This window comes from Bison bison, unplaced genomic scaffold, assembly GCF_000754665.1.
Source record: "Bison bison bison isolate TAMUID 2011002044 unplaced genomic scaffold, Bison_UMD1.0 scf7180017864260, whole genome shotgun sequence".
NCBI classification, from domain to species: Eukaryota; Metazoa; Chordata; class Mammalia; order Artiodactyla; family Bovidae; genus Bison; species Bison bison.
The window spans coordinates 9,241,141-9,255,993 of NW_011494832.1; the positions used below are offsets into that span (position 1 = coordinate 9,241,141).

At 37.0% G+C, this 14,853-nt stretch overlaps 1 protein-coding gene across 1 annotated transcript in view; it reads right to left on the reverse strand.

Annotated features, from left to right (window-relative positions):
- SEMA3D (sema domain, immunoglobulin domain (Ig), short basic domain, secreted, (semaphorin) 3D) overlaps window positions 1-14,853 on the reverse strand; it is a 230,218-nt gene that overhangs the window by 111,479 nt on the left and 103,886 nt on the right. The window contains exon 4 of the mRNA XM_010848142.1: window positions 10,129-10,289. Within this exon, the coding sequence (XP_010846444.1) occupies window positions 10,129-10,289 (161 nt within the window). The remainder of the gene's footprint in view (window positions 1-10,128; window positions 10,290-14,853) is intronic.

Sequence of the window (14,853 nt, forward strand, 5' to 3'; positions counted from 1 at the left end):
CAATCTTCACTTTTGATTAGATAACATAGCAATTCTTCAAACATTTTATGTACAGCATTTAATTTTGACACATGTCAGTTTCAAGATAAAATATTTTTAATTAATTAAATAACAAGGGAAAAAGATAAGTACTGTCTCAAAGTGAAATTAAACTATTTGAAGATTAATGTTTAGCTTATTTAAAAATGAATCATTGCATGTCCTATACTCTCATTTATTAGCTTCTCGGTTATGGCTTAGCTTTGCTAGAACCCAACAGAAATACTATTGAAAAATATGGGCAACAAGATGTAAAACAGCAAATGTTTTGAATAAGGCTATTACTATCCAAAATGTAAATTCTAATAAGGATACTGACATTCTCCATTATTCATAAAATTCTAGAGTGTATACATCAGGAATGATATACAATGAGCTTGCCTGTTTCATTTGGAGGTAAAGCAACATTCTTTTGAAAGCTCATTTTATGACTTAGTAGAGCAAGATGTTAAAAAAAGAAATTTTAGCTGATAAAAAAACTGAAAATGACATGTTAGCTCAGGATGCAAAAATCTTCAAAGTAGGTGGCCAAGAATCATATAGAACACCTATGTTCAAGCTATAAAACAGTTGGATCCTGGAGATTAGAAAGCTTTCTCTTTTCCCTTGAGAAGGATATTTTCTCTGAGATAGTTGTATCATGTGTCTTATAAGCCCTAGGGTGAGGAGTAGATGCCAGGGAATCAGCTTTGATGGCACCTCAAGATGTACTAGGGGCTTCCCAGGTGGCACTAATGGTACAGAATCCACCAGTCAATGCAGGAGACATAAGAGACACAGGTTCAATCCTTGGGTCTGGAAGACCCCCTGGAGGAGGAAATGGCAAGCCACTCCAGTATTCTTGCCTGAAGAATCCCATGGACAGAAGAGACTGGCAGGTTACAGTCCATAGGGTCACAAAGAGTCAAACATGACTGAAGATCCACTAGCTGTTAAACACACTGCTGTGGAACATTATGGATGAATGTGTAAAGAATGAGAGAGACTGATAGGTTGCAGCAGAAGCAGAGGCCAGGCTCAGGGGCCATACTGATATCAACCTGAAATTCCAGAGTGTGTCCAGGAAAATACACATGACAGTTTCCTAGGGAACAGGTGGGAGCCATGCTTATGCAAAAATGGGAGGGCATGAGGTCCCCTTGATCCTATTCAAGACTATAGATTGAAAAGACTTTAGAAGTTAACACTTGATGGAACTGCAACCTGCTTCAGGATACAGAATCAGGACACACTGGTTAGAACAGAAGTACAGTCACTTTTATCCAGAGAACTGCAAGAGAAGAAACTCCAGAAACTCACAATGGTGCTTATGAAAGAAAAGTCACCCTTTAACGTCTGACAAGGCCAGACAGATGAGAAGTGAGGTCTCTCTGGTGATGGCAAAAGGTACTTCCCTGAACCCCTTTCCTCTCCCCTCCTTCTAATATGACACTAGAGGGTCAGACACTGAGTGTAACAGCTCACAAAAGAGGAGGGGTGTTAAGTAGAGTCAGGAGTGAAGAAGCCTCTAAATTTCTCCCTACTTGAGAGCCTGCCCTCCCTCCCATGGCATGCCCAAACAGGGAGAATTTTAAATGAGGTTGAATGCTCTGTTATATGAGAATGGACCTTTTAACTGCTGGGTAACAATTGTGGACTACCCAAGAGTGACCTGGAAAGCAATGGGGTCTGCTGAAGTCAGACAGGTCCAGGGAGAAAACAGAGTCCCACAGAGTAGATTGAAATGGAAGGTAACATAAAGTTGCTTATTATTACGCTCCATGAGTTGACACAAAAGTTGTTGTTAGATTAGCAGGTGAAATAAATAATAACTGTAGTTTCAGAGTAAGCTTGTTTCTCATTGGTCTATTCATTGGCCTCTATAGCCTACTTGAAAAAAAAGAGAGAAAACAAAAGAAAACCAAGAAAAAAATGCTTCATTAGATATAAAGGCAGTACTTAGTTTAATAAATCATTCCCTTTGTGACCTTTCTGCTTACATCCTGGTTTAGAGACTAACTCCACCCAAGCATGGTTTGAACTGCTTCCAAAATGAGTTACATTTTCAGATAGAAGGATCCCAATAATTTATTAAGTCAAGAAGCCAACTAAATAACATAACCAAACAGAGTATTGGATTTTTTTTTTTTTAACTGTCAACCATGATTCCATTAAAAAGAAAGAGTGAGAAGAGAGAGTGAGAGACTTTTAGCTTGTATATATTATTGCTAAAGTTTACAATAGAGAGAGCTCTGGATTTTACATGAATTATTGCTAGAACTACTTAAGGCTGGCTGAGGTGGAAAATATTCATTTGTAGTCAAAGTGACAGATACTGTGTAATTTAGGATAATTTGTTTAGAAGCCACAGGTCCTTAAACCATACAGTACAACTGTCAAACACTTTCATCATTATGATGTCTACCCTGAACAGGTTTCTCATGCATCACTTATAAATGAATGATAAATGGATATAAATGTCTGTCTGCAGTTGACCACCTTTTTCAAGGACTATATTAAAATTCCTCTGACTCTAGAGATGGGATAGGTTAAGGGTTAGGGCAGAGAAATTTAGTTTAACTGAGGCCACAGGTGGCGCTAGAGGTAAAGAACGCAGCTGCCAATGCATATGTTAAGAGAGGAAAGTTTGATTCCTGGGTTAGGAAGACCTCCAGGAAGAGGGCATGGCAACCCACTCCAGTATTCTTGCCTAGAGAACCCCGTGGACAGAGGAGCCTGGTGGCCTACAGTCCATAGGATCACAGAGTCTGGCATGACTGAAGCAACTTAGCATGCACACATGAGAAATTTACATGTGGAGGGAAGAAATGATTTTTTTCTACCCCATTTCTCAAACACGTTTTTCCCATCCTATGGTTATAGTCCATAGGGTCGCAAAGAGTCAGACACGATGGAAGCAACTTAGCATGCATTCACACCACGTTCTTAGCACCAGTAATAGACACTCAAAGTTTTCTATGAAAAAGATTAAAAAAAAAAAAATGACTTAGGTAGAAGGCCAAAAGAAAAAATTACTCAAAGTTCAGTTACTAAAAATTATTCCAAGTTTTACTTCTGCAAATACATACAATAGGTTTCAACCCCAAATCATTCAAGCCAAAATTAGTTTAGATACAATTCCATTAGGTCATATTCCCAAGGATTCTTAAGTTAAGTCTATTTACTTGATTTGTTAAAAACATATGTTATCTGTACATTAAATATTTAGTGTATAATGTGAAAATCTAGTACTACACAATAATGATATAGTCTTTAATTCTCTGAGTTAAATTGTAATGTAATCCCTACTGACTGTATCACCCGAACAACAGTTAACAATATTGTAGGGAAAAAACAGGATATCAGCAGATTTGAAAAAAAACTGCAGTGGATTAGATTTTAAAAGCTTAGATTAAATAACCATAGAGAAGTTTTATAGAGGCAAATGAACTCTTACATAAGCAAGAGAAGTATTTGTAAAGGTTAGCAGGTTTTTAATTTTTTACCATACAGTGTGGAGAAAAATAAATTATTTCAAGGATTTTTACTTGCAGTGAATATTTTCTAAGATATCTCCTGAAAGAAAAATAAATCCTTCCAGATAATTTCCTTGTAGAACTAGCTAATCTTTATAACTTCCTCCAAAGAGAAAATACACAGTCTTTGATTATCTGAGAAAACTTTCATGTTTGCCTATGGAAATCTATGTTAATAATAAGAAAATTCCCCTATGAAAATTATTTTTTTCAGATAACTTGCTTTCTCCTCCATGTCTATAAAATGACCGATTTGTGAACAGGTCTTCCATCTAAAGCAGCTGGCTGATGTAAGCAAATCATAGTTTCCCCAACCCTCTTTCAAGTATAAGATTTAGAATTGACATGCTTAGGCCAAGGAGATGCAAGGCAGAATTCTTTAAAAGGTTTCCTTACTCCTAGGAATGAGACATAGTAAGTAATGGTTTTTTATTCTTTTGTATTCCCTTGTCTGGATGTGGCCCATGAAACTGCTACAGCCACCTTTCTACAAACCTAAGGATAATGCCAACACAGAAAGAACCAGATCATTCATATTATTGCTAAGTAGGTGATATTACCTTTTATATAGCCACTCAAACTCTAGACACTTATTCTATAGTTTAATAAGTCTTCTTATTTTTTTTTTAACCAGCTCAAGTAAGGTGCCTTTAAGCTGAAAGCACACTAATTGATTAAAGAGTAATATATTAGTCTCACACTCAAAAGAAGATAACAAAATTACCAACTCAAAAAAAATGAGGAAACATTATTTAGTATTCTTTATGGGTAAGAGGATGAGATGGCTGGATGGCATCACTGACTCGATGGATGTGAGTCTGAGTGAACTCCAGGAGTTGGTGATGGACAGGGAGGCCTGGCATGCTGCGATTCACGGGGTCGCAAAGAGTCGGACATGACGGAGAGAGTGAACTGAACTGAACTGAAATGATGGGTAATATACTGTACAGTGTTTAAAGGAGACTCAAAAGTGAATGTAAAATAGTTCCCCCACTCAAGGAGTGTATTATTAAAAGGGGGATATATTTATAAAAATGGATGATAATAGCTTTATCAGATAGGACATTTGACACTGTGTGGATCACAACAAACTTTGGAGAATTTTTAAGGAAATAGGAATACCATATCACCCTACCTGCCTCTTGCAAAACCTTTATGCAGGTAAAAAACCAACAGTTAGAACTGGACATAGAACAACAGATTGGTTCAAAATTGGGAAAGGAGTACATCAAGGCTGTATACTGTCACCCTGCCTATCTAAATTATATATAGAGTACGTCATGGGACATGCCAGGCTGGATGAAGCATAAGCTGGTATCAAGATTGCTGGGAGAAACATCAATAACCTCAGATATGGAGATGACACCATCCTTATGGCAGAAAGTGAAGAGGAACAAAAGAGTCTCTTAATGAAGATGAAAGAGGAGAGTTAAAAAGCTGGCTTAAAACTTAACGTTTGATAAACTAAGATCATGGTATCTGGTCTCATCACTTCATGGCAAATAGATGGGGAAACAATGGAAACAATGACAGACTTCATTTTCTTGGACTGCAAAATCACTGTAGATGGCGACTACAATCATGAAATTAAAAGATGCTTGCTCCTTGGAAGAAAAGCTATGACAAACCTAGACAGTGTATTAAAAGCAGAGACATCACTGCTGACAAACCTCTGTACAGTCAAAGCTATGGTTTTTCCAGTAGTCATGTATGGATGGGAGAGCTGGAACATAAAGAAGGCTAAGCACCAAAGAAGAGATGCTTTTTGTGGTGTTGGAGAATTTTGAGAGTTGCTTGGACTGCAAGGAGATCAAACCAGTCAATCCTTAAGGAAATCAGTCCTGAAACATCATTGGAAGGACTGATGCTGAAGCTCTAATACTTTGGCCACCTGATGCAAAGAGCCAACTCATTAGAAAAGACCTTAATGCTGGGAAAATTTGAAGGTAAGAGGAGAAGAGGATGATAGAGGATGAGATGGTTGGATGGCATCACCAACTGAATGGACATAAGTTTGAGCAAGCACCAGGAGATGGTGAAGGACAGGGAAGCCTGGCATGCTGCAGTCCAAGGGGCTGCAAAGAGTTGGACATGATTGAGTGACTGAACAACAACAAATATATAAAATGTTCTAGTAAACACAGAGATAGTTAGGTCTCCTGAGGATGAGGAACCCTTGGAGAACTGGATGCGGTAAAAGAGTTAAATTAGATAGATGCCTTCAAAAATGAAGAGTGAGATGAGCAAGAAAGTGAATGGCAATTTCAGGAAATTGTAGCAAAGTACAAAACTTGAATTATTTTGGAAGGAACTAACATGGCAGTTAGAGTAAAAGAAAGAGAAAGAGGCAAACAAAGTAAAATGCTAGTGAGGGAACATGGAAGAGTGGGTAAAAAGGAGACTGGAAACAGGGTAGAAATGGATGGGAAGGACTTAGCAGTCAACAGAATCCTGAAGTTTATGCAAGTTCCTTGGAAATCGAGAACTGCCAGAAGTCTATAAACAGAGAAGAAATATGATCAGATTTTTATTTTTCTAAGAGATAACATAAATGGTCATGGTGAATGGATGTGATAGGGAGAAAAATGGATATTCTCTTTTACTAGATAAATGAAGCTGAAAAATGATATTATCACTTACACTAGATGAAAATATTGAAATGTTTGCTACCTTATCATCATGGTCTGTCAGCTGAGGCTTTTGTTCAGACTGCATCAGAGCTTGTTTCTCCCTTTGTCTAATGCTACTTCCTAAGTGATGCCCTCATGTGTGTTGATCCCAAGAAACCCTCCCTTGCAAATACTCTATAAGCTAATCTTCATCTTACACTTGGCCTCTGGGGGAATTCAACTTACAACAAAACTAGTGGGAGTGATTAAATATAGATCCAGATCTCTGCCCTTGGAATGGGATCCCTTCTGAATGGATCTAATTGCTCCATTTTGATCTAGTGTTGGGGGAAAGGAATATCAAGTCAATGTGCATTATCTGTCTCAAGCCTTCTGAGAGAAATTCACAGAAATTCACATTTCTGAACTAAATAGAGGACTAATGGACCAACTCTAGAGGCTTCCCTGGTGGCTCAATGGTAAAGAAGCCACCTGCCAATGAAGGAGATGTGGGTTCAATCCCTGGGTTGGGAAGATCCTCTAGAGAAGGAAATGGCAACCCATTCCAGTATTCTTTGCCTGGGAAATCCCATGGACAGAGGAGCCTGGTGAGCTACAGTCCATGAGGTTGCAAAGAGTCAGACACAACTTAGCAACTAAACAACAACAGATTAACTCTAGAAAAAGCCTCCTTAAATTCTGGGATATCATGTCCCTGGTAATGCTTATACTTGCCTTTAAGTCTATTATGTCTCTGTAGAAATTAATAAAAAAAAAAAAAAAAAAAAGGATCGCTTATACCTCTTATCTAAATGTCAGAATTTGAAAAAAAGTCGTCTATTTAATTTTGACTTTCTAGACAGAGGAAATGCCCTGAAAGGTCTAATTTCAACTTTCTCCTTCTATGGCTATTTTCTCAAAGGTTATTGATCATATACCTGCCCCGTTCATATACCTGCCTCATTTATTATATAAGACTCAAAAATCTAGTCTGAACAGAGTTAAGATCATAAGAAGAATATTATTAAATATTTATGATGAAATGACTTTTTGCTACTATTTTTAGTGATTCCAATCTAAATTCTTGTGGCAAATATGAAATGACAATGGCTGTTATTTCAGTAGGCACAGCCTTGTTTGTACAAAAAGTTCAAATAAACAGATATCCTAAATTTTGATACTCCAACTGGATACTTTCTACACAATTTCTTTTTAAATTTCCCAGAGGAAAAAATTCCCAACCAGTCACTCAGAGCTCAATTATGTGTTGTAGATTGCTTTAGTCTATAAAGAATACAAAGGAAATCCTTCAGCCCCACAGAGTCCCAGCATGTGTGGTTTCTTCCACAGAGGAGTCTGGATTTTTGCTGAGGGGAACTGAGCCAACGCAAACCACGTAGGTCTAAACACTGCTCAACTACTACATCTTGACACTTACTTGCTACTGTGGAGTAAGAACCTTTTAGAATTGACATGATTTATATAAATTTTAAAGGTGGATACCTATAAAAACATAAATTCTTACCTTTGCATACCTAACCTCTTTATGAATTGTTCATTTTACAAAGATAAATGTCAGTTAAACAGAAAGTCTCTAGTATAGACCCTACTTTTATAGTATGTTCAAATGACCATTTATTTCAATAACATCATAAGGGAAATCAATATTTCATAAACATTTATTTTATTAGATATTAGCACATTTCAAGCATGGAATATAGCCAAAGAGAGATCTGCTTAAAATAGCCAGAGAAGGAAGTTAGCTATCAGAATTTATTTTAAGCAATGATCTAATACACTCAGTTCAGATAAATGGACTTATTCTTCCAATCCTTTCCAATCTCTGAAGGCAGAGAACAGCACCAGAACAAATTCCCTTAAAAGTATGAATCGCTTTTTGTTATTATTCTAAGACTGAGACATATTTGGAAAAATGCTTTGTTAGCTATGTAGTGTCTTTTAAAGCAAAACCACAAAGTTGAAGATTTCCTTTGGCCTCTTTCATAAGAAGAGCCATAAAGATATTTACTGATGTTGAGATACTAGTTGATATTATCTATAACCTCTCCTAGGAATTTTTTTAAGTACTCATACTCCTAACGGAAAAAATACACCCTTAAGAAGAACTGGGGGACTTCCCAGTTATTATATAAGGGAATTCCCATAGCATGGAGCTAAGACTCCATGCTATCAATGCAGGAGGTCCAGATTCAATCCCAAAGTTGGGGAATTAGATCCCACATGTCGCAACTAAGAGTTCACACACCACAACTAAAGATTACATGTGCCACAGCTAAGACCAGACAGCCAAATAAATAAATAACTATTTTTTAAAAAGGAATAAATGGAATGAAGCTTTAATGGCAGAATTAAAGGTAAGTTTTTTCAAATTCTACCACACAACTGTTTATTTTATCTTACTATAAACAATATCTAAGTTATAGAATAATACTCATCTTAAAAAATAAGATAACCTTATGAGTTTGTGTGTTTGGACTGACACAAGTCAAGAACTACTGGCAATACTGTGGCGCTCATTCTTCTAGAAACACAGATTACACAAAAGGTACACATACACTGACATTCAAAGATTATTTCTTTACCATATCTGAGCATTTATTAAAAAAAATATTCCTTTTCCTTTGGTGGGCCTCAAAATGTGTGGAAGTACTACTTAAGAATGTACTATTTAAATGACTAAAAGAGCAGAAACAATATTTCTAATGCAGGTGCTCATTAAGCAATAGTAACGCATATGGTGACAAATATTTTGCCTATGTAGACTAAAACTCTTAGTGCTGATAATATTCAAATAGTGGAACAACTGATATTTAGTTATTAAAAGTGCCTCATAAGTAGAAGTTTAAGTTAAAGTGGTCATTGTAGGTGAAAGCTATGTGAAGCTTCAAAGTCCAAGAGTGACCTACAAATAACTCTTTCTGAATGGGATGAAGTCTCTATTAACTCAGCGTGTACATGCTAAGTCACTTCAGTTGTGTCCAACTCTTTGCATCCCTATGGACTGTAGCCCACCAGGCTCCTCTGTCCATGGACTTCTCCAGGCAAGAATACAGTAGGGAACTACTGACCTGAAACCTTGCAATGGTTCCTAGTATTTCTTTTGCAATAGTATTTCTTATGGAAAAGAAGAGAAAGAAAAAACAACCACATATACCTTACAGATGCAGAATGATCATATGTCTTCTCATTAGTCATTCAACTCCTCTAGTCTTGGTATCCATTTTTTTTTTTTTTTGCATAGCTATTGATATTTACTAAGTTACAATACTAGTTAATAAAAATTATGACAGTGTGGCCGTCCTTGCTTTGTGTATCACAATGCTAGCTGAAACTGTAGGATACAATAGTAATGGCTTTTCAGTTTTGAGTATATATTTCTTTAAGTGGTAAGATTGTTAATGAGCCCATAAATGAGGCATTGTTCATCCTTACTATCTGAATGTGAGGAAATCATAGAAGAAACCTGTTTGAATGTAAAATTAGAATGTGGAGAAGACAGTGTGGTTTAAAATGCTACCAGAGTCATACTATCATTTTAAAGTATGCTTATGTGTTCACTGAAAATTAAAAATGTATAATTGCTACAGATATTAATACTTCATGAATAACTCATTTCCAGTTTTTCAGTCTAAAACTTTGAATTTCTGTAGCATCCATTTATTAACTGTTCATACCTTTCATTCATATTTTCAAAGGTTTTAGTATTACACTCACTGTTAACAAAAAACATGCATATGTGCTTATATCCATAAAATCCAGAAATATGTATCAGAGGCAATATGTTCTTTTCTTTTCTTTTCTTTTAATACGTTCTTTTAATATGTTCTTTTTTGACATGCACAAGACCTACTGCATTTGATGCTGAATCATTTAAAACAGAAAAGAAGGAAAGGGGCATAGATGAAAATAAATGCATCCAATCAACTAGACAGAAATAAACTGACCTTCTTAAAATTTTTGTTTAAGTCAACCAGACTGAGCAAGAAGATGTGGTCCTTGGCTCCCAGGAGCAGCCTGCCCCTCTCCTCATCTAACAGAATAGTTTGGAAATCCAGTCCTTCTGATGAGCCCAAAAAAGGAATACAGCTATTTGAAAGCAGCAAGTCTATGGGAAAATAAAAAGGATAGAAAGAAAAAATTCTTATTAAGCAAAATATTTATTTGCTTCCATACACACACCATTCCACTTTATAAATGCATATGTACATTATGAAAACTCCAATTTAGATATATGCAAACCACAGACAGATTTTAGCACACACTTGTTTAGAAAGATTCAACTTATACTTCTATTTTATTGATGTGTTTATATTATCATCAAAATAAATATAAAACATGTTAGAAGAAAAGCAATAAATACAAAATTTTTCACAACCCTGTTTGATTTCTTAAGTTATAAATTAATGCATCTAGCTACAGTAAGATTTGCAAACTGATCAAATGACCAATATGCACAAAGGAAGCAGCCAACTAAGTATATGATAAATCTCAGCCATTTTTTTTGCCCTTCTACTTTTTATGATATCCATGTTTGGAAGATTACACACTGCCTAGTTCCCAGTGGCTCAGTGGTAAAGAATCCGCCTGCAATGCAGGAAATGCAGGAGACACTGGTTCGATCCCTGGGTCATAAAGATCCTCGGGGTCAGAAAGATGCCCTAGAGGAGGGCATGGCAACCCACTCCAGTATTATTGCCTGGAGAATTCCATGAACAGGGAGCCTGACAGGCTACAGTCCACATGGTCACAAAGAGTTGGACATGACTGAGCATGCACACACAAAGTTCACATATACAGGAAGATGTAAACGTAGAAGTAATGAATTCTGAAGATGTGATCCTGAACCAGTGATGGAATCAGAATTATAAAGTGAGAAGGGACCTTAAAAGTTCATTTATGCCAATTCATGATTTTATAAATGAAGGTGTTTAATTCCATCAAGATGAAGCCACATGCCCTAAAGTCACAAAACGACAGTGGCAAAGCTGACAATATAACCTCAGTCCCAGTCTCCATTTATTTTGGGGCTGTAACAAGGCCTAAGTCTTTCAGTTATGATTGTGATATAGACAAATTTCTATTCAAATTCAGGTCTGAATCCTAGTGGTTAGGATGAGGGCCTCACTGCTGAGGGCCTGGGTTCAATCCCTGGTCAGAGAACTAAGATTCCATAAGCCATGTGATATGGCCAAACAAAACAAACAAAAAAGGAAATAAATTTAAATTTAGATCTGAGTTTACAGGAACCCAAATCTTTTCAATATATTTTACTCCAAGTACTAATCATGCCTTCTCATTTTCTGCAACCCTAGACTATTAAATAACAAGAAGAAAATAACATCACTCGTCACTTATTAAAGTCCATTACATTTTACTGGACTTTGCAATTCTGGCTGTATGATCTAGGGCAAGAACATTAACCTCTCTGTGCTGTCGTTTTCTCATCTATAAAATGGGAATAATGATGGATAGAAACAATGTAATAAATTATTAAAGTGTGAAGAATAATCAGTAAACATATGACCAGCATTAGAATAGTGCCTGGCAGTGCTGTGTAACTATTAGCTATTATAATAATGATTTTTTAAAAACTCTATAAAATCTATTAAAAGGAAGTCATATTTCCCAACTCATAATTCCCATGATTAAAGGAGGTAACTTATATGAAGTTCTTAGAACAATGTCTTGAAGATAGGCAAAGTTCAATAAATAGTGTTACTTTGAATATTAAACTCTGGTTTGGACCAAATGAGTTCTATGAAGTTCTATGAAGGAATATCAACTCATCTTCCATTAAATCTGACTCATGAAGATTAGCACATTTCTGTGTTTTTTAAAATAGTTTTGGAATAACATTAAAAAGCTATTTTGTCTACAAATATTTATAAGCTTAGAAAGTATTAAGCATGCAAACAAGGTTGTGGGATGGCTGAGCCTCGCTGTTAGGGGCTCACAGATCCATATGCAAACAGATATGCATAGACAATACAGTACAAGCAAAATAAATTCTAATAGAAGTATACACAAAATGTTAACAAATCTTTCAAGTAGTTAATTATGTATCACCTTACAGAAGGAGGTAATATTTACAAACATTCCTGAAGGGTAGACAGAAACTTTACAGGAAAAATATAAAAAACATTTACTCCAAGCAGAGGACCACTCGAATGTATTGTACCAGGGTATATACCATCTTATATTATGCTTACATATTGCATGTTTAATGCATTTCCTACTATGGGGTATGAGTTCCTTCAGGTCAAAGACCAGGTCTTACTTATCTTAGAACTCCCAGCACACAGCTCAGAGGCTGAGACAAACTGAGCACTTAATCAATATGTGTGGAACTGCAGTAGTTCAGTATGCTGGAACAGAGAGAAGAGGCAGGGGCAGTGAAAAGTGAGGCTGTCTCAAAGTAGTCAGGGTGTAAGCCGTCAGGCTGCAGAGGTTAGGTATTATATAGGTAACTGAAAGCCAATAAAATATTTTATGCAGAGAAAGTCACAAAGAGTATAGCTGAGCGTTACAAAAATAAGTCTAGCTGCTGTGTTCAGGATGGATGAGAATCAGGAAACATGGGGGCAGAGAGACTATCCAGAAGTTTCTAAAAGATGGTAAGTCCCTGAATTATGGTGGTACTAAGGGGAGGAGGAAGATGTTTAGGATATTGCATCTCATTTTCTGTCTCTACTTAAAGGAGGAAAATAAAGGACATCATCATTTGCTTTATTTTCTTTTACCATAACCAATTTTTTCAGGTTTAGTTTCAAACAAATTTGACAAGGAAAAACAGCTGCAAAAATATTGACTAACCTTAAGTATTATCATTTCAAAATGATTTAATGTTGCTTTGTGACAATGTTAGCATCAAACCGATTAGAACATGCTTTACCGAGGCTTCGTAGCCAAACTAAATAATTAGATTCAGACATTACATATGAAAATTTCTCAGGTTGACACATTTTGAAAAGACCTTGGGACAGGGAATGGAACAGGTTCCCTCTCCCCTAAGCAGCTTATCTTTCTTGCATTTCTGCCAAACCAAGCAAATTCACTTTTGTTTCCACGGGATCATCAACAAAAGCCTAGGAAAAAAAAATTAAATCCAGAGTCTGTATCTTAACACCTAAAGCTGATATACTCTCAGGATTTCAGGAATCAGATATGAATGCTGGCTCTGCAGGCTGAAAACTCATGCAAGTTAAAGACTAATAATTTGGCGATATATTTCCAAGCTTTACTTTTTCTTCCCTTAAACCAGCAAGTCTTAGGCATATGATTTTTTAAATTGTCCACAGTTTATAATTCTTTTTAACAGAGACTTGATCTTGTTTCCCCCCTCCCCCCACTTTGGTGGTGGATTGAATGGGTTGCTTCATAAACGCCATTCAGAGGGGGTCTGCTCTGTACTTTCTTAGCCAGCCCCACCTTTCTGCAGACCTCTAGGTCCTAAATGCATTCTTTGTTCTTCCTACCTAAACCTTTGACCTAAGCCACCATAATCACTCCTTCTGTTCTTTTAGCAGTTCATTTTCCTATCACCTTGTTCTCAGTTTGTAATCTCACTCAATCAACCAGGGCCTCAAATTCCCAGTCTTGTTCTATCAATAGATTCTTGAAAAATCTACAGTTGATTATTTCTGAAATAAATACATCAAAGTTATGATTAATCATTTACTAGTTTAACTATTGGAGAAGGCAGTGGCACCCCACTCCAGTACTCTTGCCTGGAAAATCCCATGGACGGAGGAGCCTGGAGGGCTGCAGTCCATGGGGTCGCAAAGAGTCAGACACGACTGAGCGACTTCACTTTCACTTTTCACTTTCCTGCATTGGAGAAGGAAATGGCAACCCACTCCAGTGTTCTTGCCTGGAGAATCCCAGGGATGGGGGAGCCTGGTGGGCTGCCGTCTATGGGGTCGCATAGAGTCAGACACGACTGAAGTGACTTAGCAGTAGCAGTTTAACTATGAAAATCCTGCACAGGATGGATTTTAATTGAATGATGACACAGACAAAATGTTCATAATCCATGATCAAGAAACCATTACAGAGCAACAGGATGGTTCTGTGGTTCAAAACACCTATAAAGAGCATAGTATTTTCCTATACTTGTATTCATGTGCCTGCGTGTTAAGTTACTTTAGTTGTATCCGATTCTTGGCAACCTGATGGACTGTAGCCCAGCAGGTTCCTTGGTCCATGGGATTCTCCAGACAAGAATACTGGAGTGGGTTGCCATGCCCTCATCCAGATGATGTTCCCGACCCAGGGATTGAACCTGCAAGTCTCTTAGATCCCCTGCATTGGCAGATGGCTTCTTTACCACTAGCACCATCGGGGAATCCCCTTGTATGTATGTGTGCATTGCTAAAGAGTATATCCAGAGCTCATCAACATCTTCTGTTATCTTACCAAGTGAAAGTGAAAGTCACTCAGTCGTGTCCAGTTCTTTGAGACCCCATAGACTATATAGTCCATGGAATTCTCCAGGCCAGAATTCTGGAGTGGGTAGCCTTTCCCTTCTCCAGGGGATCTTCCCAAACCAGGGATTGAACCAGGTCTCCCGTATTGCAGGCAGATTCTTTACCGGCTGAGCCACAAGGGAAGCCCATCTCACCAAAGGCATGGATAAATTGTATGTCTCCCACATAGAGTTAATAGCATAC